This window comes from Lipophrys pholis (genome assembly GCF_963383615.2).
Source record: "Lipophrys pholis genome assembly, chromosome: 21".
NCBI lineage: Eukaryota > Metazoa > Chordata > Actinopteri > Blenniiformes > Blenniidae > Lipophrys > Lipophrys pholis.
Window position 1 is genome coordinate 6551567 of NC_137649.1, and position 26832 is coordinate 6578398.

The following is a 26832-nucleotide window of genomic DNA, read 5'->3' on the forward strand; positions in this document are numbered from 1 at the left end:
AAATAAACCACAAATTTTCAAATTCCAACATAAAACTTAGTTCATGAAACATTTCTCATTTCAAAATGCTCAAAAATAAAATGAAACAATTTCACTCACTGTGGACCACTTGCACTGTTGAAGGTTGTTGGTGAAACACCCTGGAGACCTAAGGGTCTGACTCCCACGCCAGTTGGGCCGCTTCCTCTCACTGGCTGTGCACCTTGGGATGCAGGACCAGTACCAGCAGCAGCAGCTGGGGACTGCTGAACGCCCGTGTTTACCGACGGCTGCTGCATTTGCATGTCTTGTCCAGGGTACTGACTAAATTGCCCCATCAGTCCACTATTATATTGTCCGGTGGCAAACGGCACCATGGCAGAGAGCGTGGCTATCCTTTCTTGTAGATGGGAATTGGTAGCATTCATCTGCTCCTGCCACTGCTTCCATTGGTGCTCATAGTCGTGCAGTTGGTCTTTATGAGGGTATGTCTTGAACTGCTCATGCCACAGAGAAAAGGATCGTTCCCACTCTTGGAATAAAGGTGTGAACTGCTGCTGTTGCATTTCATGGTGCCTTAGCTGCAGTTCAGCCGTCATGGACTGAAACAAAACCATAAAGGATAAGATTAGGTTTAATTTCAACAATGACATTCCTGACACATAAACATCCAAAATGGAACAAAAGTTAGTCAAAAGATGTTTACATACCTGCAAGTTTGTGGGTTGTTGAATCACCTGCTGGTACTTTTCCAGGACCTGTTGAAGCTTTTCGTGCTGTTGCATTAGGGCTTGGTATTGCAGGCCCACTCTCTGCTGTTGCACCTGCTGCCATTGTGCTGCTGCAGCCTGTAGCTGCTGGAGACGGACTGCTTCCTCTGGGTCTTTTGGGATTTCAGGCTTTGAAAAGAATTAACATGTTTGTAGTGAAACAAATTTTGGAATATATTTTGATAGTTTTGGAGATATGACTGGGTGAAGTTTGTAATGAAAAGGATGAAATTATTTCTAAGATGGAAAAGGGACTGAGGGGCATGTGTATGATTCATTAAGAAATAACCCTTTGAATACTGCTCATAGTCTTTAACCTGCAATGTCAATGTTTCTTCTTTCTCTTTTTGATCAGGACAGAAATTTTAAATCACTTTCTGTATGTCAGTTTGAACCATACACTCCCTGTTGCCTACTCAGTCACTACCTGCTGTAAATAGGTTTGAGCCTCAATCTCAATAAAAACAGAGTGTATACTAACTGGTCTGGAGACATTGATAAAGCAGCATGATTCAATTATGTCATTTATATTCAAGTTAGTGAAACTAACTTGATATAAAACATAATGTTAGTTAGCTGGGCCAGCATGGGCTAAACAAGACGACAGACTATATAACTTGGCTACTGTAATAGCATTGATAAGTCCAGTCACAATGACAAGGAGCAAAATTATGAAATAATTCCATAGGGAACGACGAGTAAATATGTTAAGAGTCCCTGGATTTCCAAATGAATCATGACGGGGCAATGATCACATCACAAAAACGAGATAACACGTGACATGACTTACTGTGTCTGTAAATGTAGGGGATTTTCCTACATTGCCACTCTGAAAATACATACAAACAACATATACCCGTTCTTAGATCCAGTGCATTGTTTCTTTGAAAACTGCTTTGTTTTAAAAATGGATTTTGCGCGTTCCTTAAAAAAACTGAAGCAGTGAAGACATTCAGCCTTTTTGTTAACCCACACACCGCCAACAGTAGCAGTCATGCTCATAGCAGGTTGTATTATACGAGTAGCACCTCCTGTAGAATCCCATATTGCTAAACTGAATCACTGCAGATCTTTGTATTATTTTTGTATTAATATAATTTGTATTATTGGGGATGTCCTGGTCTGAAATGTTTGCTGCAGATCCACATAGTACCATTTTTCAAATATTTTGAGCTGGAATGTGGTATACAATGTGTACGGTATACAAAAACATGTTCTTTGTTTACTCCCATTGTTTATCATCTCCCGGATGACTGCTTTCACAAGCTCTGCTGAGCGAGACCCGCAAAATTACCATACATGCAACACTGCTAAATTCAACTGAAAACTTGTCAGAATCAATGGAGGGCGCAGTGTAGTACTGCAGTAACATTGATGGTGTTCACTCCTTGTTTTAAAATATCTTGTATGATGTCACACACTGCCTGGTAAGCCTGTGCCTGAAAGTTTATGTCGAGACAGCAGGACACACCGTGGATCCAAAGGCATTGAAAGTATCACTCTCACAAGAGGATGACAGAATTTAAAGGAATTTTCTTTTTTACCTTTATGTGACAACAATGTTTGCTGTGCATTGTTCATATCTTTTGCATTGCTCATCGGACTACTGAAGTCTTCTCAGCTCAAACTTGTGGCGCACAAGGGGCATTTATGACGCTTTTTAACTAGTTCACACTCACTCAACTCGCCTCAACTCAGTATTGTTCATTCTACATTACAATAAAGAACCACCGCGGTGCAAGTAATCACAACCGATAGAATCTGTATCTTTTGATGCGGAGGAAATTTGAAAGAGGAGTTAGAACTTCGTGTTGGATCGCAGCTCAAATTATTAACATTTCGAAATGTGCATTGTTACGATCATGTTTTATTGTCAAGATGTGCTTCACTGTCCGGTGTTTCGGTTTAACTGGTGCCCCTGTTAACTAGTGACCAACTTCTGCCACCAACTGTTAGCAGCAGCTGATGGTAAAATAAAACAAACGCTACGATACTTTAAACTTTAATGGAAATGCAGTTAAACGGGACGCTTGAGGAAGCCGTTCACCAGTTAACAGGGAAACCAATTAATCTGAAAAACTGGTGGTATCTGGGGCTTGGAAACCTCTCGATACTGCTAGCGGGTCGCTCCGTCTAGCTCCTGCCGAATCTTCTTGGTCGGCCAGCAGACAAAGAAACGTCTGCACCTCGTTGTTGCTCCATGGGGCTGATTTCTGCGCGTTTCTTTGTGAGTGCTCTTGTTGTGATCGGATTTTACAATTAGGCGAGGTGAAGCAGAGGCTCTCCTGACTCGTCTGTGTCGTGACGCGGCGGCCAATCAGCAGCCTGTCATCTGTCGACGTCCCATTGTCTACTCGCCTCATCTTGCTTGGACCCTCGGTCGAGAAGTTACCAGGAAAGTGACTGATATCAGGGACTAACACAAAACAGAAAAGCCTAAAAGCCGAGTCGAGTAGGTCCGAGTGGAAAAGCACCTTTAGTCTGCTAAATACGGCCAGTATGGAAACGCCTGGCATACTCTTCTGCAGGTCGCTCAATAATTTGCTCAATTTCTTGTACATATGCAGCTGACATACAAAGAAAAGCAAATTCTAAAATGTAAAGATCACACACCTTTGTGTCCACAGGTGGCGGAGGTGGTGCTGGAGGCTCCTCTTTAGGAGGAGGTGGAGGTGGAGCGTTTTTTGGAGGATTCTCTGGAGGGGGAGGAGCACACATTTGGCCCAAGGATGGTGGCGGCAGAGCACCACCACTCTCTCTTTGATTCTGTTTGGCTTTTTCTTGCTTCAGCTTTTGTAGATTCTGCAGATGTTGTTTGTACCAAAGCTGCTGCTGCTCCTAGGAAAAACAAGAAGTGGATGTCAGTGACCGGAGAGCTTGAGGTATTACGAGAAACGACGACTGTCATTAAAAGTTGAAGAAACATATGAATACTGCACTCAGAAAAGGACTTTCTAAAAAAGAGCTACTACCAAAAAGGAATCGGCCTAAAACATAAAATTCTGGGGTCTTGGCTTGTCTGCATTGATGCTGCCAATAGGTTATTTGGAATGCTGCAACATGATAATGGAAAACTAAATGACATCTGAAGAGCTTACCTGTTTGTTTTTCTCAATTAAAGTGATGCAACATTTTGACAAACATCCAATACTTTTTTGTACTGTAGTTCAGAAATTGGACTATTCTAAGACATTTGAAATCTTCCAATTTCAGTGTAGAACTGTGTTTCTCAGATTGTGAAAACAGTGGGGAAGAAATGTATGTGGCTTTGTACAAGCAGGCTGAAATTAAATTAAATGTTTGTATATCCTTTCCAAAGTCCAAATAGTAACTATAGCCTGCGCCCCAATGTGTGGAAGAACTTCAGAAAAAAAAAAAAAAGTTTCCTTCAAGGTTCTTGGAACTAAAACAGTTCAGTTTCTCTGTGCAGACATGTCTGAAACAGCCTGGAAATGTCCAAAAGGGGACAAATGAGCAAACATCAAATTGTTTCTGGGTGAAGTAAAAATACATTGACAGAATTTAATTTTTTTGCAAAAACAGAATTTTGTTTCATATAATGACCAAATCCAACAACCTGAAATACTGTTTGTACATTGGAGCCGACTTTCCTTCTCTGACAATGAATTTCAACAAACCTACTTGAAGGGGGATACGTTTTTTCTTTAGAACTGCGTTTGTATGACTGAACACACTGAAGTAACCTCACCTTACAATTAGACAGTCCCTGGTTGGAGGCACTGGCTGGACTTTTACCTATAGTCAGCTGAGATTGGCCATTAATTTACTTTGCTGCCAGATTTGGTCAGACTCAAGAAAAATCTTTCACCAAATCACATATCAATGCAACCTTAAAATGCAGTGTGTAATGAACAATGTACTGTTCAGTGGCATGGGTGGCTGAAATGTCAAGGAGGAGAGCTTGTGACTAGATGAATACTGGTTGAATGTTGGTCACTGTGCAAGGCTTTTTATCCTCTGCATGTATAACATAGTAGTAGTAGTTTACTGTATGTGTATTTGTTTTGCAACATGGACAATACTTCAATGACTGTGCAATGACTATATTGTCTTTTTGAGAATCAATACAAGACTGTTATAGTGAATAATCACTTCCTGACACACAATCCTGACGTTTGTTTACATGTTGAAATGGGTGAGATGTCCTGTATCATAGACTGATTCTGAGGACAAAGAGTTTCTCTGATGATGGCATTAGGTTGGGTAAAAAACATAGATGGTCTGAAGACAAACAGAAGAAATCACCTGTAAAGGTAAGGACTTGTCTTCTTCTGTAGTGGCTGGCTCTTTGATTGCCTCTTTGGCTTTCGGAGGACCGTTGCTGTCCGGTGGCTTCGCTCCCTGGGGCTCTGGAGGAGGCGGTGCCGGCTGAGGGTCGGTGGGCTGCGATGGAGGAGGAGGCTGCTGGAAACCCTGCTTGGGGGCAGGGGGTCCCCCCCGGGTCTGAGCCTCTTGTCCGTAAAACGACTGGGGGCGGGTACCACCTTCCTGGTGACCGGCTCCTTCTGAATGCCACGATGTGCCCGGGAACCCACCGGCATGTCCAGCCCCTCCGTATGCATTCGCATTGTTGCCGTGGAGCAGCACGGACTGTAACTGCTTCTGGTGCAACATCTGCAGCTGCTGCATCTGCTGCAGGTGCTGCTCCTGCAGGCTGGAGAACAGCGAGCCGCCGGACGACGCGGGGGCCTCGAAGCCTCCGAAACCCGCATTCTGATTGCCGACCAACGGCTTGCGAGGACCGGCGCCCCCGAAGTTATTGGGCTGGGGTCCACCGAAATTCCCCCAGCTTGGAAACATGGTGAACACAACAGGGCGGCCCGACGCCTTTATGAACACGCACAACCGCAGCGGCTAACCAAACTAGCGGCTAACGTGGGCCCATCTTCGACGAGCCTCACATCACCATTGTGGTTTCCGGCCTGCGGAATGACGCACGAGATAAAACTGATGTCGCAAGAGTAGCAGCTATCAGTTACAGAAACATACACATCCAGCAGTGTGCGTGTGGATATCGGACAACGGAAAGCGTCGAAGATACTTTTTTCTGAATGGCTGACGATCAAACACAAAACACGAGCCGGCGACGTGATGACGTCAGAGGAGAGGAGAGGTCACGATTCTTGTTTTTCCGTGGAAGCCTGTGAACGGGTTATAGCACCCTCTACTGTTCCGGAGGGCGAACGCCACTACAGTAGATGCAGTCGTAAAGTGTACACACACACACACACACACACACACACACACACACACACACACACACACACACACACACACACACACACACACACACACACACGCTATGTGCAATTTAGGGTCACCAATTAACCTCACATGCATGTTTTTGAACTGTAGGAGGAGACCACAGTACCTGGAGTAAATCCACAAATGGAGAAAACATGGAAACTCCACACAGTAAGGCCTGGCCAAAATGTAGATATTTTTAATAGTAATAAAAAAGCACAGTATTTGAAGCAAGGACATATATTTTAATCCTACAAACAAAGATAATTATTCTCCCTCAATTAAAAGATGTTTACGTTTATTATGGCCAGCTGAAGGTGAACGCCACACTTGATGTGTATGTAAAAAGAATCAGAACCAGAAAAGGGGAAGATAAAATGAGAATTTTATTACCGTCGCCAATGAAAGTCAGGGAAAGGTTATGTTTTTGTCTGCATGTATTTATTACCTTCGCCAACGGAAGTTGGGCGATGTTTTAAGTCTTCTTCTTCTTCTTTTACTTCTTCTTCTTCTTCTTCGTCTTCTTTTGGGTTTAACGGCAGTTTGGATCCATAAAGTTGCATTACCGCCATCTGTTGGTTTTATCTATCTACATCATTTCCCAACGCTCTCTTCGCCCCTGATGACTGTTTCCCTCTATGTTGTTGACTGCATGTATTTATTTAGTATGTATGTATTATTTTACCAACTTTTCACAAAAACTACTCACCCGAATTACTTGAAATCTTCAGCGATGATCATCTTCCAAGGACTAATCAATTAGAGTTTGGAGTGTTAACGGCCAACCATTTCTGAATAAATCTCCCCAAAACTGTGAAAGAATGTCCCTTACAAAGCAGATGGGAGAGTTACCTGCTGAAGGAGCTCAAGATCAGCATCTGTCGCAATGGACGTGGCTTTCGCCAAAAATTATTCACCCGCATTGCTTGAAATTTTCAGGTATGATTTGTCTTTATCCGAGGATGGCCCCATTGATATTTCAGAGCGATTGGGTCAAAGGTCAAGGTCTAGGCCACAAAAATGTTCAACATAACGTGGTCAGTTTTAATTTAAATGTGGAAATGGTGAAGGTATGAGCTCTACCAAGTGTTCGTTGTAGTTCTTTCTGAATAAGATTGACAAGTTGGTAATTGTAAATGTAGTAAAACTGTGTTATTTGCCTTGGTTTATATGTTGCTCAATGTTTATAATCCAGTATTGTCCTTTTCATATAAGTGGCAATGGTTCTTTGGTTTCAGGTTTGTATTTATGTTTGCATATGAAAAAAAAAAGTTTTCCGATGAAGATTTAAGTGGAAAAAAACATTTCTTTTTTGCTGACGTATGAAATTAGAACATGAACTATTATACAGTCCGTGTGTATTGAACATATAATATTTCACACGAGGAGGGAGTGAAATAGAACAATGGTGACTTTGTGTAGTTTTGTATTTTCACCACAAGAGGGAGACATTTACAAACACTTTTTAAATACAGGCGCGATCGATGAAGACAAGAAATTATTCCAGTAATAAATCATTCAAACCGTTTCAACAACAACAACAACAACAACAACAACAACAACAACAACAACAACAACAACAACAACAACAACAACAACAACAACAACAGCAACGTGAACATCCGTTTATATATGAATCATTGTAATAGTTGATCAGATTATATTGGAGTATCAGATTACATTATAGGAGATTTTTTATTTGTCACATACAGTATTGCAGCGAAATCCAACTCTAACGTACCATCATTTGAAGAATTTAAACTTTGTAACGTTATTGAATTTTAAAAATAGATTGAAAACTAAACACGATCAAATTAAAATAGTGAGATTATTTATTTTATTTTTTCCTGTCAGTGTCGTAGCCTCAGACCAACTGTGTGAGTTCAGGCAGTGTGTGAAGACTTTGGGGGTGAGAGCAGTGGGAGGTAAAAGAGCAGCGACTTTAGGTTGCCCTTGAGGTCTGAAACACATAAGATTATTTTTTTCCTTAAGATCACCAGTAAATCTGTATTAATTTTGACCAGAACCACTTAAAAAGAATCGTTAAAGCGGATTAATCAAGCTGGTCCTGTTTAATGTCTCCCGTTAATTAGTTTGTCAGCAGTGTTTTAATATCGCCTAATGACTTCATATTTCACTGATGACATTCAAGGGGTGTTAAAAGAGGGGAAATGGCCCATTCAGGATTCAGTTCTTTCACTTAAGATGCCCTCAATGAATAAGGCAAGGTCACGGAGGCCTAGCCTTTAGGGAGAGATACATTATCAGGGGATGGGGGTGGGAGAAATCCCATAGAGGAAGCTCTCTCCCCTCTAAAACAGCATGACGGGCACAATGTGATACAGTTCTGTCTTAGAACAGTACACTGCACAGGGAATTCATGATACGGCTTAGGGCAGCCTCACTGTATAGAATGGCAGGATAGCCCCACAGTGTACAATAAAACTGACACTGGGGACTAAGGCAATGCTGATTGTTAGACGTCTTTTTTTTTATGGTGTGTTTATACGAACTACAACTCTGTAAGAGCTAATTGAGTCTTATGATATGAGTGATTATGTGAGGAAAAAAAAAAAACACACACACACACAACAGGCTAACAATTTCAAAAGCAGAAGAAGTTGGTACCTTTCCATCTTCATCAGCACTTTTCTAAAGCTTCCTAAGCAAGAACAAAGAAATCAGAAATCGTAAAGTTGTGGCTCACAGTATTGAGGACACGGCATTTTCTCTGTGATGAAAATCCTATGTTAAACAAAATGCTCAATGGAGGCTAATGGATCCCGAACAAGTCCATGCACTGCTTCCAAAATGCTTTGTTTGACAAATCAATTTTCCCATAACCCGGTGAGGAGAAAAGTGATGCGGATTGATCGCCCCCCCTGACTTTGTTTCCAGAATATTGTTTGATGGCTGGATAGATTAATTGGTATGACATTTGAAAGCCTCCTCTTGACTGTCAGCATCCAAGCCTCCATATGCCAATCGAACACGGGTCTAATTGTCTCCCATATCATACCTCAATTCACAAATTAGAGACGCCGCTCCTGTAAACTATTACCAATGTAAGCCCCAAACAAACATCGCACAGCTCCATCAAACATGGGTTTGAATGAGGGTGGGGTGGGGGTGGGGGTGGGGGGGTGTTTGGGGGTGCCGGGCTGATAAGATAAAGTGCATTAAAGGGCATCACCAAAACTGCTGTGCCAGCACTTCTTCCTCTCGGCGCAGGAGATCTGGAATATACAAATCAGATGTCAGCAGCTGTTTTGAGTAAACAGGCTCCACACTCCTCAGCCTGTTAAAAGCTCACATGAGCTGAAGCTTTGTTAAGAGTCTAATTTGAATTAGAGGTATTTGAAAATAGAAACACACACACACACACACACACACACACACACACACACACACACACACACACACACACACACACACACACACACACACACACACACAAAAAAGCGCATCAATGTCCTTGAGCTTGCTGGCTTTCGTAGATCTCGGGCTTGCGATGGAAATACATTTTTTTTCCAAGTTCGTTCTTTGTCTGCAGCTGAAGTCTGAAATCTTATTTATTAACGCACGCAAAGCTGTTAGCCGTCATCTTATCAACGGCCCTTTAGATCAGGGGTGACAAACATAAGGCCCAGGAGCCAAAACCGGCCCACAAGAGGCTCCAATCCGGCCGAACCATCAAGCAAATGGAAAAAATGTTAAAGAAAACACTGATTTTAAAAAAACAATAAATTCTTAGGAGCAGCGGATACAACACTGAGACCTGAGCTGAGATATTAGTGATGCCGCTATGAAACGTAACCTCAGAACACACACTAGTATTGGCCTCAAAGCCATGCTGTCAGTGTCTATTACTAAAAACACCCATGATGCAACAGGAGACGTTTTTTGTGGGACATTTCAAAGCGTTTTGCACCAGAAGGTTCATTTAAATGGTCTTTATGTTCAGACTGGAGTCTTATTTTTTGCTTGGTTTTGCACAGATATGCTGCAAACGACACAAGTGAGGTTCACACAAGGAAAACACTGCAGACACAGAAACGCACCGCCAAAGGAAATACAAGCTGCATATATATAGAAGCACTGCATAAATGGAAAAAAAAAAAAGAAAACGCTGCAACTCCAGTCACACAATGGAAGTGCCACAGGCCTCCGGGGGCAGTAGTGAGCTCTCCCCTGCCAAGCAGCAAAACAACACTGTTGACTTCTTTCGCGTTTTTCAGTTTTTTCTTTTGTGACATAAGTCAAAGAAAGAAGGAGAGCAACCTGATCTAATTCAATTCAAAACACACCACAATAGAGCTTTTTCAGTTTTATTTACATTAATGACAAATAGAACCAGGAAGTTCTGCATGAAATCCAAACATTATTTCTTCTTCTTCTTTTTTTTCTTTCCTCTCTTTAAAACCAAATACAAATCATGTTGCCGTCGTAAATGTTACAGTCACTTTTTCACACAAGGAGCAGCTTTCACTGAACCAGGCCACCGTTGGTATCCTGCCCTCCACATTTTTCATCGCCAATTATTTATCATTCCCAATGACTAATTGCCCCACTTGCCTTCAATCTTGTGGGCCGGGTTCCTCACAGAGCGAGCTGCTGGGACGCCCTCCTCCCTTCACTCGCTGCATGTCCCTATCACCCCAACACACCCACTTGCCTTTGAAAAACTGTAATTGAATGAGTTTATGTCGTCAAATTGATTAATCATATTAATTTGTACTTATTAACGGGATGGTTGAAAGCGATGACAATTAGATTAATGAAATTAGTTAATTCTTTCTACCCACACTCTCAACTATAACGAAGCAAAAGGGGTGGGTGGGGGGTGGGGGGGTGGATCTGCATAGAAAAGGCTCACTGTTATGACAAAATTGGCAATCAAGATTTGGCTGTTAATTGAATGTCTGCTTTTATTAATGATGAGGTTTATATAAAGGACCTTGGGAGAGGAATATTAATTGATTAATCAAAGTGCTTCCAATGAAGTGGGGAGTACACAAAGCAGAGGTGTGAAATTTCCCTTCACATTTGATTGGAAATAATTCACAAGTGAAAACGCGCAACTCCAGCTGCTGTTTGTGTTCCCCTTGAAACGGAGAGTTTGCGTACATTTGCTTGACGTGTGGCATCCTCATTATCACAGCTGTAATTAAAGTGTTACTGTACTACGCAAAGCACAGTTTTAACCAGCCATGGGTGTTCAGAGACGCAACTCATTACGTGACTGGAGCATGTTGAGATGACGAAGAGGCTGTTTTGTGGTGAAACTGTCGGCCAGGCTGAGGCGCCCCAGACTTCACGTCGAAGTGCGGAAGTTGCCCGATCACTGATCAGTTTTTGCAGGGAGCCACACGTGTCCCAGAAGACCACAGCCGCACATTAATCACGCCCGTTTGCCTGTTGTGAAAACACAAAAATCCACATAAATATATGTAAATGTGAGTAAAGGCAGTGCGAGATCCCTCAGGCTGATAGGGCTCTCTGAATTTCATTATGCAACAAGCTGTCCAGCTGTTATAAACGATGCTCATGAAAAAGAAGTGATTGTTCGGCATGATAAAGATGAAATGTAATAGTTTATGCCACCATGAATCTGATTGTAACATCCATACTATTAGAAGGGCCGATAAGAGCATTTATGACTATTTGCTTTGTGTCATAAAGGGAAGTGGGCTGTTTGATTAATACGAGCAGCTGGCCGGCTCCAGATTGTGCTGCCGCGTATAACTTACAGGGGCAGTAATGGAGCGGTTTATATAGTAAAAAGTGGTCTGTCACACGTGCGAGATAAGCAGAATTATGACTAACGCACTCTGCATTTACAAAGTGTTGGGTTTGATATGCACGCTGTGTAAATGCAGGTGAGTAATGATTTTGTTTTCACTCGGCCCGCTGCGATGCTATCTGCTAATGTGCTCTGTGCGAAAAATAAAAAGTGTAAAATTGGTTGGTTTCCACATTCAAAAAAACATATAAATCTTGGTCATACTTACGCTGCGCGGGACAGATTACACCCGGACTATGCCTATTCAATCAATGTATTGGTCAACTCGCTCTGTTTATATGTTTAGTAGAGATATATGTTCAGTGAGGGAGAGAAGCATGTTTAAAGGAGAACAACATCAAATTCACACATAAAAGTTTGGGATTTCTCCGAAGGGTTAATGAACTTTCCTTAATGTCTGATCGTGATGTGAAGCATCGTGTGATATAATTTCAGTACGTTTTGATATGGACTGTCGGCTGAAAGTATGAGAAGGTCAGGAAAAAGAAGAGCCTATACGTTAATGGCGTAAAGCACCAAACTGCATTGATTTTGATTGGTCCAACATCACGGGAGTATGATTTGAGTCATTTCCGCCTCTCCAGAAAACAACATGTTTTAATGTAATTGCTTTTTTTGCATGTGATGTCAGACGAGAAATCATTAATCTTAGATACCACTTCAGCGAAGCATTTTTTTTTTTCTCGAAAGCTGCAACTCTCACCAACGTTCACTCGGTAGTTGACAGGAAGTGCATCGAGTCTGACAATAATTCTGACGAATCCGCAGACAATTGACTGTTTAGCTCTTGAAAGCACGGGCTGCAATTTCTCCTTGTGGAGGAAAAAAAGAAAAAAACCTTCTCTTTGACTGGAAAAGGCTGCTGTGAACCGTTAATGGACCCAAATGAAGTGCAGCTCTTTGTGACAATCGACAATTACATTTGCGGGCGCGGGCGTTTTTTTAAAGTTATGATATCCACAAACAAAAGTAATATTACACGCGGCCCATTAAAACTACTGCAAAGAGGAATGTTGCTTTAAAGATACCTGAGATATGGTGACGCCTCCTCAAGATACAGAGAAATATTTTATTCATAAATCATCTTTGAGAATGCTTAACTTCCAGGTTCTATTTTGGGAAGTCTGTGTTGATGGAGGATACCTATGGTAGAACTAACTTAGATTTTAAGTCATAACAGTCAGCTGCTATATGGTAAAATTCATTTAACTCCTTATTAAAGATCTAAAACACCAACAAATTCCCTTCAAAATCGACAAAAGTCCAAAAACCTTGAGAATATTTCCCCGAAAATAATAAAACAGATCAGTAATTTTACACTGAAAGGCCAGGCATGCAGCGTTTGTCATTATGCATTGTAATGACTTAAAGATGTGATGTTTGGGTAACGCTTCACACTAACCTATCTTTGTGGTGAAGTTTCAGATTGTAACCGGCTGAAAACATGTGGTGACCACTAAACCAAGGTGGAAAGGAGGAGCAGGTGAAGCAATCATTCGACGATCACAGTGGGGATGAAGGGATGTCAGGTCTGAAATGAGGAGGGGAAGGTAAGTACAAGGGAGTGCATGAAATACAAGACTGAACATGAACCTAGACGACGGCATGAAAACATGGAACATCACCACACTGGACGAGACATAACAATTATGACATCATTACGTTATTAGTTGCGTCGAGGACCTTGGATAGCAGCGTCAGTAATTGTTCGCTCACAAAATTGATGTTTCACAGTGAAAAAAAAAATGAAAAAACTGTTTTTATTTACTTTTTTTACTAACCTAAAAACAAAAACCAGACAAAGACAAAAACTGCTTTTCATCAAGAGATCATTCAGAATAAAATAATTCTAAAATAATTGTGCTAATTCTACATGTGGGTTTTTGTGAGAATTAGTTACCCATCATGCACCTCTGCCATAGAGGAAACATAGTTTTTATTTGATGTTCCTGTTTTTAGATCCTTTGAAATACAAACTAATTATAACAGTAGACCCCAGAATGTTACTTTCTCCAATCTATTTGTCATTAATAGCAGGTTTCTTCACATTGAGGTCCAGAAACGGGCTTCAACCACTGTGAACTCAACAATCGGAATCTTTGCTCTGGACACCAGCTGCTTGTCCTTATTGGATCTACATTTGCCAATACCTGTTTGCGACAGTGGATCTCTAGTGACAACGGTCGTCTTCAGCAGCGACAGGGAGAAAGAAACGATTCATAAATTGACACTCTCCTTCTTTACATTTAGTTTTACTTGATCCAAAAAATGTGTCACGCGTGCATTTACAACCGTCAATGAAAGACTTGATCAAATAGAGGCGCTGCCGCCGAAGGCCGGCAGTGGTCAAGGCGTGCTCATCGGCAGAATCCATCGTCTCTATTTACACAGTCCATCCTCTTTAAAACTGCGCTATTGATCTTGGCCTAGGTCATGGAGGTTTGGCATCAAGGTGGGGGAGTGGGGGAGTGGGGGAGGGTGGGGTGGGGGTGGGGGGGGGTACAAATGGGATGGTAAGGACAGAGAAGGAAGAGAATAAGGACGTAGAGGAGGAAGCTTCCCCTGGGTGACACCAGTGCCAGCTTTCTCTTATTTAGCATTTGACCCCGGTCTTGGCTTTATGGCTCAATGCCGCCGCCTTAATTTCAGCACATAGTCAATGGCTGCCAATATTTTGAAAGAAGACTTGTCACTGCTCCTCAACAAAAGCTTAACAATACTCCAAACAAACACACTTGATCTATCTGGAGGGGTCAAAGGTTCTGAGGGTCTCCTCAGTCCTCCTCCTGACTTTTGCCGGGTCGACGTTTCAGTGAGAGGTGGTCGCCAACAATAAGGCACATTTGTAAATTCAGTCGCTCCCGCTTTTCCCCGTGTGACAGGTGTTCGTTACCTCTGCACTTGCTGCTCAGGTCCTGTTGCTGTCATTATATTACTCCGCGCTTCAGTCCATTACCAACACGGCTGCCAGAGCGGAGCCGATAAACCATCTGGCCAGACTCCTGAAACAGATAGCAGCCTCTTAATGGAGTGAAAAAGTAAAAGCAATTAATGTCACATTAGCGCATCGCTAATAAGGCCTGCCCCGCGGTACGCGGCCGTGAGGACGGTGGGTGGGTTTGTGCAGAGATGCAGCTCTTTTGGAGGATTAATATTTACACTTACAGGTCGGCTGGTTGTGAGATAACGTCAAATTATAGCAATATTCTGCTGCAGTGTGATTTAACTTGAAATAAGTCGCGGAGCAGCTCCGACGTGGCCATGTGTTCGCTCTGGGAAGTTTGATATAAATTTATCGTGATAAACAAGAATAAATGTGGGCAGCCGTACATCACCACATGGACCAGTAATCTGTTCTGAAGTGACGGTCCCACTAGAGTCACATGATCCAAACCCACCGCGTGCCCAAAAAGAACACAACCAGCAGTGACACGTACAGTAGATGTCATCCGGTCCTCTGACGAACGCGACACCGACAGTAATTGTGTCGGTCCGCGTGCCTCCGGGCTTTGTTATCGTGACCTCGCTCACTTTCAGCTCTGCCTTTGAGCTGTGATTCAAACTTCGCACAGCATCTCAGGAGCTTTCCCCAAAACAAAACATGTCCTCTCTTGGCTTCAATGAGATTGCGGGGTGTTAAAGATTTGGCTTAATTGTTGTCTTTTCCCGTGTTTAATTATGAAAACACCAAAGCACTGTCACTTGCTGCTGTCTAATTCCGCTATGTTCCGCTAATTATGTTGTGTTAATGGGGGCTTTTTTGTTATAGCGTTACACTCATTAACTTAGCGGTGACACTGCCCTTAATTGCATAAGAGGCCATTAAGTGACTTTTTCTTTGATTAAAATTGTTGCTTCTTTATAAAAATCAGCCTTGACATCAACTGGTTCAAAGCGCATAGTAAGAGGCTGTGGGTCTTTGTTGTGGTGCAGAGGATGTGTCATGAAAATGTCCATTTCTTCACAAAATTAAACAATTATCACCAAAAATGACTGCAACTTCAACATGAATCCAACTTTAGTGAAACATTCTGATGTAAAATACTGTGAAATGTCCAAAACACTGAGCCAATAATATATGCAAAATTTGCCTTTTTGAATACTGTACAACTACAAAGGTGAAAAACTGAAATTATATGGCTGCAGCAGCTTTCTCTCAGTGATCTATTGGTGCAAACCCTCAGAAAGAATTGCTTCAGAGACATTTTTTTTGTCCCCCTGAACAATGACATGGTATTTTCGCTGTTGCTGTAGTGTGAATGCAATATGTGTTTATCTTCTTTTTTTCCCCCATTTGAAAATATTCTCCAGATCTCAACAACTGCTTTCTCTATAATGTAACGTTCGATTGGAAAATATGTTTTTAGTTTTCTTTCCAGTGCATAATAAAACGTTTGCACTGTGGCTTCTTTTCATGTAGATACAAGATCTATCGTTGGCTGCTGCATAGCCTTGCTGCAGGTACAAATACAGTTTGTAGGTTTAATAAGGATCACAAAGCTCCAAAATGTCAGACACTGCAGTATCATCACTCATAGCAAATGGGCTTCTCCTTCCAGTTTCTACCTTTGTGTTTTTTGTCGGGATCCTCCAGGGTCCAGTCAGTGCAGTGGCGAGGCTCTGATCTGATTTACAATCATATAATATACATGACTGAGGAACAACAGATTGCTTTTTTATTTATCTAGAATAATTTATCTTGAATAAAGTAGGTGTGTAGAAATTTAGGCTAAAACATCTCGAAGGAACATCAAGCAAACTCCTGTTAAACATGCGGCCCAGTATAGACAGAAAACAGACTGACGCCACCGCCGCCACGCAATCTGCATTAGACCCCCCGTTCCCATACCCACACATGCCCTCAATTACCCTATGAGCACCACATGTGCAACATCATTAATAAGATCCACTAATAATAGTGGCGAGCTCCATTGGCCGTGAGTGAGATTTGACTAATTACTGTAATTGTATTGGAGTCATGCTCATTAAATATGAAAATTGTGTTCTGTGAAATGAATGGGGCTTCATGATCACTCTTGTATGGACAGGCAAGAAATAAATTAGAGAACGGTCTCTCGTTGTGCAATTAACTATGGCACCGACAGCTACCTGCCACACCCCCAGTCTGCTGATATAATGCGTGTGTGTGTGTGTGTGTGTGTGTGTGTGTGGTGGTGGGGGGGGGGGGGGGGGTTGCCAATTTGCCATTACTTGTTGCTCATGATTCTCTTTATATGTACTGTATGCATGAGCTGCTTGCTTATGAAATGTGAAAATGTTAATAATTGCCAAAGCATATAATTACAATTCTAATCTTTTTTTTTTTTTTTTTTTTTTTTTTTTTGAGAAGTTTCTCTCCCAGATTTTAATTCATTGTTTTCCAATTGATTTGATGTAACTAGTTGCTGCTAAGTGCTTTCTTCTTTCCTGGTATGGCTGAGTTGTGCCCTATAAGAATCCAAACATGCCTTATTTATTTGTTTTTCTGTAAATAATGTAAATCTGATGCCCTAATAAACAATTAGAGAACATGCACTTCAAACTCTGCAGCTTCTTCCTCTGACACAACAGTGGCTCTTCACAGTAACTTGTGTTCAGATTATTATTATTATTTTTTTGTGCCTCTAATCTCCTGGGATTGAAGCAGCTGTCAGGACTCCAGAGCCTCCACAGCAGCATCTGGGAGTGGCTTCGTCCCCAAGGAGCAGAGCAGAGCATCTTTCCTTCCCCTCCCTTGTTTCTGCATGCTCAAGTTGTTTGAGAAATCTTGCAATGCAAATGCACTTACCTCCACCGCCCAGTAACAAAACTGTGCCACAGCCAGAGCTCTGGTTTTTGTCTGAGATATGGAGGTGAGGAGAGCCAGGTAAACAAAGCATAATGTGGAGGTCAAATGCTAATGACGGCTCCATTTATTATGTCTGGCGCACTCCAAAGGCAAAGTAACCACGTCACAAGTACCCAGACATAATAAATCATGCAAATAAATCATCAACTTTAAGATTCATGGTATTTATTGTCCCTCCAAGAAACAATTCTCGGCCAGGTTCTAATTCCTCTCTTGCGCGCTTATTTAAATTGTCCCATTTCTTTTGGCTGAATTCTTGAGACAGCAAGATGCTGGCAACTCCATTTTCGGGCCTTACACCCACCCATATAATTTCCATCTGCTCACTGGTTAATAGGGTAAGACCAGCGAGAACCCCATTATGAACTGTAACTGGCTGCAGCCGGGATACGAGCCATAATGCTGCAAGACTAGAGCAGATGCAATGCCATGCGGGGTTTGCAGCTGTCGCCAGGCCTTCGAGAACCCACAGCTGTCCCCTCTTGGTCTCAAGTAAAAGGAGCCTGAAAGACAGACGTGACTGATGAGGTGATGACAAACCAAAAGAAGCAGGTGGGTGGGGGGTGTGGGTGGGGGTGTGGGGGGGGGTTACAGGTAACAGAATGCACTGTTAAGAACGTGGACGCCATCCATTGTTTGTGTCCTGCCTTCCCCTCCTTTTTTTTTTTGCACTCAGTCACTGCCCGTGGCCACCCATAGATGGCGCTCCATTCATTTTGAAAGAGCACGCTGGCAGTTCACGGGGCTGTCCATCACTAAGTGCCACAGACTGCATGGTGGTGGTGATGAGCTGCAGCAGAAAGGCACCCTTACCTGTCCTTGAGCCAGGCGGGAGTAGGAAAGAGAGAGAGAGAGAGAGAGAGAGAGAGAGAGAAAGAGTACATTCAGCATGTATGTACGCTGTAGCCGGGAGCCATAAATCATGACCTTCTTCAATTTACACAGGGAGCATATTGATGGTTTCCTATCTCCTTCACTCACTTTCACCTAGTTACATTGTCTAAGACAACACCACTCTGGGTAACTGTGACTGACACTTTACAGCCTATTCTCAGTGGACTCTCACCTCAGCCGATGAATAATGTTCACACGAGGAAGGAGTGTGGAAGTACAGGAGGAAGAGGAGGAGGAGGAGGAGGAGAGGCCGGTGGTGACAGTGCAAGGTTGCACTAAGAGCGTGATTATAGATTTAGTGAAAGAGGTAAGCAACAGGATGGGTTGATTAACAGACCGCGGTGTGACAGTGTCACTGCCTCTTCATAAGCACAGACGCACCTGGAGACGGGTTGAGGTGAACAACACCGAGGTTTACAACAGGGAGGGTGTCAAACATACGCCCCGGGGGTCAAGACCGGCTCACCGGAGATCCAGTCAGGGGGTTCCGCACAGTTCCAGGGGTGGACGTAACACACCGCGAGAATGGTGAAGCGGCAAAGCCAGACTGTGAGGGTGAATTTGTGAAAACGTGCTGAAAGCTGCAGAGATTGTGAAGCCCGATTTGCAGCGATCGACACCTTTATTATTTATGTTTTGTAAAAAAAGGTTTCCAATATGCATTTAGCTCCTTTGCGCACTAAAACAAAGGTAAACGTTTGGTATTGTCAATATGTGGTATTATCGTACCGCCCGGCTCAGTGTGTGGCCCCCTGAGCTGAAATGAGTTTGACATCTCAGGCACACAACATGAAAAGCCACTGGCAGGACAGTGGGCTGTGCTCTATTTTCCTTCTGTGTGTGGGAGAGAGAAATAAAGAAATTCTTTCGATTGTTCCAAAGGAGTGTTTACATGTTTTGCCGATCCTCTTTTATTTCCACGTCACTTTCCAGTGATTCATCACCTCGTTCCTGAGGCGCCACCTGCACTTCTACGACACTAAAGCGCCATCAAACGCCTCGGAGAACAAGCTTTAAGTTGATCCACAGTCGTTGTTTGCAGGAATTATACAGAGTGCCGGGTGTAGCCGAGCCAAGATACTAAATAAAAAATGAAAAAGTGACAAGCCCATTTATTTGTCTAATTCAATCTTCTGTTGAGAGATCTTTTTCGCTGGGCATCATAGTTGATTTTGTTTAGGAGAATGGTTTGTGGCAGCCTGATTAAACACCGGCTTACCCCCCGATATCCCCACCCCCCCTCCTTCTACCCCCCCCCGTATTGGCTGAAGTTGAAAGCCCAGTAAATGAAATGACTTCCACAGGATTGCACCACAAAGGAAGGGAGTGTGTCAGATGTGCATTCAGCCAGTGCTCCAGCCAACACAAGGTCAAACGGGACAATGTGTAGACAGTTAACCAACTGACAGTCGGGGGCAGAAAGATGCCGTTACACCCCAAGGCACCGTCTTACCCAACACACATGTGCGCACACAGCCGGGCAACAACCAGGAAACTCTGGGGCTGCACGAGGCAGGAGCACACTGAAAACACAAGATTCAAGCATACAATTTACTGGATTTATCGTCTGAGAGAAACACGGTGATAAGATCAAAACACATTGAAAATGCGTCTACGAACCTTAAAGACAGACGTCTGAGCGCGTTGCCGCTGAAGTTAAATATAATCGTTTGCTGGATTTTTAATATCTTGAATACGTCATATTCTCAGTCTTTCAGTTGTCCTCTTCTTTGGTCACCACAGTGGATCATCTGTCTCCGCCACCGTCCCACCAACTCACTCCATGTCCTGCTTCACACTACATCCATGAAGCGTCTCTCAGATCACAAATATAGTGAATCAGTAGATCAATATATATCAGCTGAGCGCTGCACAGTCCAGTCTGGGCTCTTTCTGAAGGTCTTTATTCAGGTATGTCAAAATTCAAAAACACAGATTTTTGTTTAATTTGTGAATCTAAATAGTTTTCTGTTTGTTCTGTGATGGTATGGTTGATGGAAGGATGTTTTTAGTGTCAGCATCGTCTGGCTAATTTGTAGTTGAACAAAGGATTTGACTGATTGCATCCGCAAAGGCAATTATCACAGGCCTTATCAAAACTTTGTGCATGTGCCAGCCAACTCTCCAGAATCACCGGCACACTGCCGGGTCCTTTGACCGTCCTTCGTTGATGCTTATTTATTGCCTCATATCTCAACTCATTTCAATTTATTCCATCTCTCTATGCTGTGGATGTTTTTAATATTTTAGAATTGACATGGATTTCACGAGGGATGAATATCAACATGAAGCTCACAATGTCAGTCATTGAGACCGGACATGTTGACGTGTCTATTTCAATTGAAATAATAACAAAAAAAAATAAATCTTCCAACGATTACATAAACCATGTGATTTTATTGTCACTGTACATTCAGTGCACTGTTAGATCTGACTCACTCAAAAAAAGAAAAAGAAAAAAAAAAAAGCATATATTTACACATGGGTACAGTCGGCATGAACACAACAAACAAAAGACAAGAAATTGCCACACATGAACCATCCAGTGAAAAAAACCAGCTGTGGTTGGGTTCTTGCTTTGCAGTTCCAACACTTTCACATTAAACCCTTTAATCATCTCAGGACTCTGAACGTATGTGTGTGTGTGTGTGTGTGTGTGTGTGTGTGTGTGTGTTATGTGCGTGTGTGTGCGCGCGCAGACTTGGCCTGTCCTTTCGCAAGCATGGGGTAAGTTCATAATTAAAATGAACCAAAGCTCCCTTTTAACTTGATTCATATATCACAAATGCTAACATATTGCTTTTGAGGGGAGGAAACCTCCTGGGTAATCAGATGTCTATTGTACATACACCTAGCAGGGTCCTTTATACACTGCGGACCAGAACGGCCGGGGAGGTTCCTCCATGTTTTATGTAAATCTCGTCATCTCGGAGTGCACAGAGATAAGGTAAAAGTCTGCAAATGGAACAGCGAATAAGCAGCTTTCTCCTCCGAGGAATGTGTTCCCCAATTGCAGTAAGTTCATCTACATTTTTTTTTTTTTTCCTCTTTAATACCCAGCCAGTGATGTCACTTTATTTCTGTGCCACTGATTCCCCGGAGAAAACCCATGGCCCGCTTCCAAACCCAGTGTAATTTTCAAAATATGAATTGTGGTATAGGGTCTAGACGCGTTCGCTCGCCCCGCGTCCAAAAAAACAAAATCGATGACAACAAAACGAGTATTAAAGGTTTTGATCGCTGAAGACAAAAAAAAAACAAACAAAGAAACATGAAAGGAAAATAAATAAGAGGCGCTATCCCACCGTTTTCGTTAGAAACTGGACCTCTGGACTCAACATTGACTAGTATTTTACACGTACTCAGTGGGCTAATCTGTCATGAAAAATCTATTAAATTGGCAAATTATACATACGATCACATTTCATATCCGTGCACAGCGGTTACAGATTAGTATAGTGAAGTATGCACAACACATTTGTACAGTATGTCCACATTGTAAACAAAGCACAGCTAAATGCCAGTCTGACGCCCCATGACACAGGGAACATACAGTAGATGGCCATATTTGCCTTGCATAGCCCAGTGATCGCGCTCTGTTATGAAACTATTACAGACGCCCATGAAATCGCCCCTTGAAAGGTTTAGACAAACCCTCCCCGCCGTCAACCGAAATAAAACGTCTCCCGTCCCCAAGGTAGAGCCAAAGCTGAAATTTAATTGCTCCATTTCTATTGAGAATTTCAGCTTAAAAGACAATTAGAGTTAATTGGATGGAGTCGAACCGTTTTAGAAGGCTGGAAATAAATTAGGCGTTTTGATTTTATTTTCCCGCATTAATTTGAGAGGGAGAAAAGTTGGGAACTGATCTGCCATCAGGCTTCAAAGTGCATAGAGTGTGTTTATCAATAAACAGAGGAGAGACTGAATTCCTGTTTCTTTTTCGTTTTTTTTGGTTAAGTGGCACCATGTTCATTAATGCTTCACATATTCTGGACCGAGTCACTGAACGCCCCTACCCCTACCCCCCCCCCATCATTTTATCTTTTAGTTCGACAACAAGGTGAACTTTCAAACGACAAAGACAGCCACATATTAACGTATGACAAAAATAAGAGACGACTTCCATTATGTTGCACTGCTGTCATCGTCATAGGTTTGGCGGAGGCTCAGAAGCAGGATGAAACCACGGATTATATACACACTGCAACAGAAATGCGTTCGCTGGCTGGCTCATAATGCAGACGTATCTGGAGACGCTATTGCTTTGGTTTGCTGCTGTGCAGAGGAGATATCCCCCTCCTATCAGCCGGGGGGGGGGGGGGGGGGAGAATTAGCTGGTTATCAGTGGAGGAAAGTGCATTATGGGAATTGTATTCTCTCCTGCATTGGGTTATAATTATCTTTGCTTAACATTAGGGTGAGTCGATAACGTTCCTGTGGGGATCGTCGGCGGTGAACGGTCGCTCGGCGTTTTGTTTTTAGACGCTGATGGCACCCGACACTTCACTACACTCGATCTTAGCCAGGAAGCGATGGCACCTGACACTTTAAGAAAACACTTCAAAGTGTTCACGGGGGACAATAACTGCCTCACTACTATCCTAAGAGCAGCTGACTAATTCAGGATTACAATAATATGTTTTTTTTTTTTTCGTCTAACCTGCTGAGGTTACGAGTCAGGAGTACACTGTTAACTGCATCATGTTACTCTGATTACTTTTCCTAAGGTAATTTGGCAACTGGTTTACCGCTGATAGATATTAATGCCCTAAAAGTCTACTATCACTTCTGGATTATACAGATTTATTAACTTAGCCGGCCACAACGTCCGTCCTAACGAATAGCACCTTTATTAAAGATGTGAGCTGCTTCATATCGTCATATTTCAATTTAAAGGGAATCAACTCATTGTCAGAAACACAAGTGTCGTCATAGTGAAGAATCCAAGTCGAAAAAAAAAAGGCCAAAATCACAACTCATAAATATAAAATATGAAATGAAATAAAGTTTTCAACTGAATTGGTAAAGCTTTAATTTTCTTTCTTCGAATGTTCATGTTTTACCCTGTCGTCCACAATTTTAAGAGTTAAAAAAAAAAAAAAAAAAAAACATTTAAAAAAAAAGAGGTTTGAGTGTGTGATGCGAGCACACAGACTTTGGTATCACGTCGGCGCGACCGTTCATCCTCTCAGTATAGTGACACTTGTTTTTCCCAGGAGTTCAGCTAAAAGGGGAACGGAGGACACAGAGAAAAAGCAAAACCTGCACCAAGTATTCCAATACAAATTCCTGTTAGGACTGCTGCAAATCTGCGTCACTTAACATAACAGAGGTGGCATTTAGTGCAGGTTTGTATTAGATTACATGGAATTATACAGGTTGTGCTGTTATTATGCCCTTATTTTAAAATATGCTTGTTGATTGACCGACAGTCAGACAATTTAGGTCAAAAATGCCTAAATATAGCTTATAATTGATATTATTATCAATATGAAATGCATGTTTCACATTATGTGTGGACGTATGAAAACAGTGAGGAGAAGTGAGGAAGGTTGTTTTAGTCTCTATAAGCTCCCAAAAAAAGGAAAAAAAAAACATTCACTGAGACTCGGATGCTACCAGACAGAGCGAGTCGGTATACGACACACATTATTGCCACGTTATTCATGGACGCTTAGTGCAAACTCTTAGTGAACCGTGATCGCCAGCCAACCACCGTCCTTCTGTAAGCACCAAGTTGACCGAGCCACTGAGTCAGTGAAGCTACTACGAGGTAAATATATCACGAGGAGATGGAGATTCCTACACACCCGAGGCGAGCCGGGCGCCGTCTTATCTGATGATAGATAGAAGAATATGTCCGACACCACCCCCACCCTCACCCCCACCCCCACCCCCCTTCCCGCACCCAGTGCAATTTCACACAATATACAGTACACATATTATATGCAGACCAGTTAGAGACTATTGCTTGAACAGCTGAGATTTGGGGAAAATAATAAAGAGAAAGGAACAGAAACACAGAATGTGGCTACGTAGCTGTACAGTTCTTTAGGACATTTATATTATCACACCTTTTTTTTTTTTCTTTTTTTTTTTGGAGATGAAAATAAGATAAGAAACAAATTCACAGAAGCTTCAGGTGATATAGAGCAATGGATCTCTGGTTATAACAAGACCCCGGTTGCCTGATTTTCTGTACACAACATCTTTATATATATACATCGTCGTGATCCCACGCCACCCGAGATGATCGTCGCCCTTTTTAAAACTATTTGAAGTCCCATTTCTCTTTTACGTTTATTACCGTTTAAAAGTGTTAAAATGACTCAGTAGTCCGAGCTTCATCCGTTTACCGTCAATTGGCACACCAGCTTTATTATTTTCATTCTTTTTTTTTCCTTTTCCTTTTTCTTTTTTTTCACCCGGCTGTCCCTCGCCTTGGATCGGGTGATGCAGCTCGCTGGGTGACGCCCCGACGCAGGTGTCAAGCCTTGGCCTCCAACATCTCGAGGAATAGTTTGTGCATGGGGACTTTGCCCTGCATTTTAATGCTGTAGAAATGCTGCACGGCCTTGGTGGCGGTCTGACGCAGCAGCGGCAGGGTCATTAACAGCTTGCCTGCCCGTCGCGGGTCCTCCGGATGCTGGGAGCCCTCGAAATCCTGCAGAGCCTCGTGTAGGGAGTCCTGGAGCCTCTGGACGGCCTCAATGTTCTCTATGTGCATGGAGTCTGGAGGAAAAACAGGGTCGGGGGAACGAAACGCACGTCAGATCTTTGATATACAAACTAAAGATAAAATGAAATATTCAATCTGCAAAACGTCATGAATGTACAACTTTGCCGCTTTGGCTTTACGCCCCGAAGCGTGGCTTGGCAAACACAAACATTTGGAGTGTGGCTTTTCTCTTGTTAGTAGCTAATGACACTCTTTAAATAAATGCCTACGCGTGGCCGGGACTCTGGGGAGGACAGGAGAGAGGGATACAGTCGGTCTGTATAAATATACAGTGGGACGGGGGAGAAAAAAAAAGAAGAAAGATTCATTTCTTTTGGTATCATGGACCCCGTACATCCCCCTTGCTAATGAATTCAGATGGCTGCATTACTAGGATATCGTTCAGCTGAATGATGGTGGCAGATGGCCTTCATTTCCATAAGAAAGAGCAGTTGGCCCCCTTATGTATAGGCTCTAAAATAAAACCAGTTGAGACTTATTAAAAACTGCTCTCTACGTATAAGTCGAGATGTTGGGGGGACGACGGGCTCGTCCTCCGAAGGACAAGCTGACAGAGCGTTTTAATGGACAAGCAGTGGTTTGCTTTTCAGCCAATTTCACCGTAACACTTTCACAGTGTCAAATCTAATCTGTGCATGCATCACATCCACAATTCATTAATGTACAGACCAAATTGTGCAAAACAAAAAAAATGTGTGCCCGATGCAGTGTTATAATCGAATCTAACAGAAAAAGACAGACCCGTCTCATCCCGGGCGCACAGCATTACTGAGAGGGAGCGAGGCCAGACGTGGCTGCTGATTGAAGTGTGAGTGAATTAGATCGGCTCGGCTATGTGTCAGGGAAAAGTTGCAGAGTGAAGTAAGTCCGTGTACGAACATGTAAATGAGGCAGAAAAAAGGAAAAGTACAAGGCTAATTATGTTCCTAACTGACTGATTAAGTCTCTTTTACCAGTTGCCTTCTGTGTAAATTGCATTTCTATCTTGGGAAATTAACTAGGCTATGTGGACCGCACATGTGTTCCAGCGCTCTTCATTTGAAACCTTCATGTTAATGCTGATCGGATCCTCGTTGGGCTGTGTGTGTGTGTGTGTGTGTGTGTGTGTGTGTGTGTGTGTGTGTGTGTGTGTGTGTGTGAGGTTTTAAATGTGTTTTAAAATATAAAATAAGTGTGTGTGTGCGTGTTCGTGTGCGCGCGCGCGTGTGTGTGTGTGTGTGTGGTAGTCAGGGGCGGAATGCAAAACTAACTTTGAAGAAACAATTTCCATGTAATCCGTCAGCAGCCTGGCGTCAATCCCGTCGATACTTTGCTAATTACAAAATCAATGGCCATGAATTTCCACAGCTGTCACACCCACAGGACCACTGGAGCCGGAGCTCCCCGACTCCATGTTCAAACGAGCCGAAGTTGCCCCCTCGCCCTCCCTGAGCTTCCCTCTCAACCCCTGCCTTCCTCTCTCACACTTCTCCCTTTACCTTTGCAGCCCCCCCCCCCCCCCCCCCCACCCCCCTCCTCCCCCCATGGAGTG

The 26832-nt window shown here is 42.7% G+C and overlaps 2 protein-coding genes across 4 annotated transcripts in view; both read right to left on the reverse strand.

The window, feature by feature from the left end:
- The window catches only part of ylpm1 (YLP motif containing 1), a gene marked incomplete at its 3' end in the record, with an annotated part of 39101 nt that extends 33232 nt beyond the window's left edge, over window positions 1-5869 (reverse strand). The window contains exons 1-4 of the mRNA XM_080491075.1: window positions 5016-5869; window positions 3363-3587; window positions 690-878; window positions 100-581 (exon numbers count right to left, since the gene is read on the reverse strand). Of these exons, the coding sequence (XP_080347201.1) occupies window positions 100-581; window positions 690-878; window positions 3363-3587; window positions 5016-5570 (1451 nt within the window). The 5' untranslated portion in view covers window positions 5571-5869. The remainder of the gene's footprint in view (window positions 1-99; window positions 582-689; window positions 879-3362; window positions 3588-5015) is intronic.
- Window positions 5870-24661: 18792 nt separating this feature from the next.
- The window catches only part of esrrgb (estrogen-related receptor gamma b), a 46393-nt gene continuing 44222 nt past the window's right edge, over window positions 24662-26832 (reverse strand). For all 3 annotated transcript variants that reach the window (XM_080490800.1, XM_080490799.1, XM_080490798.1), the window contains exon 7: window positions 24662-25294. In XM_080490800.1, coding sequence (XP_080346926.1) covers window positions 25050-25294 — 245 coding nt within the window. In that variant the 3' untranslated portion in view covers window positions 24662-25049. The remainder of the gene's footprint in view (window positions 25295-26832) is intronic.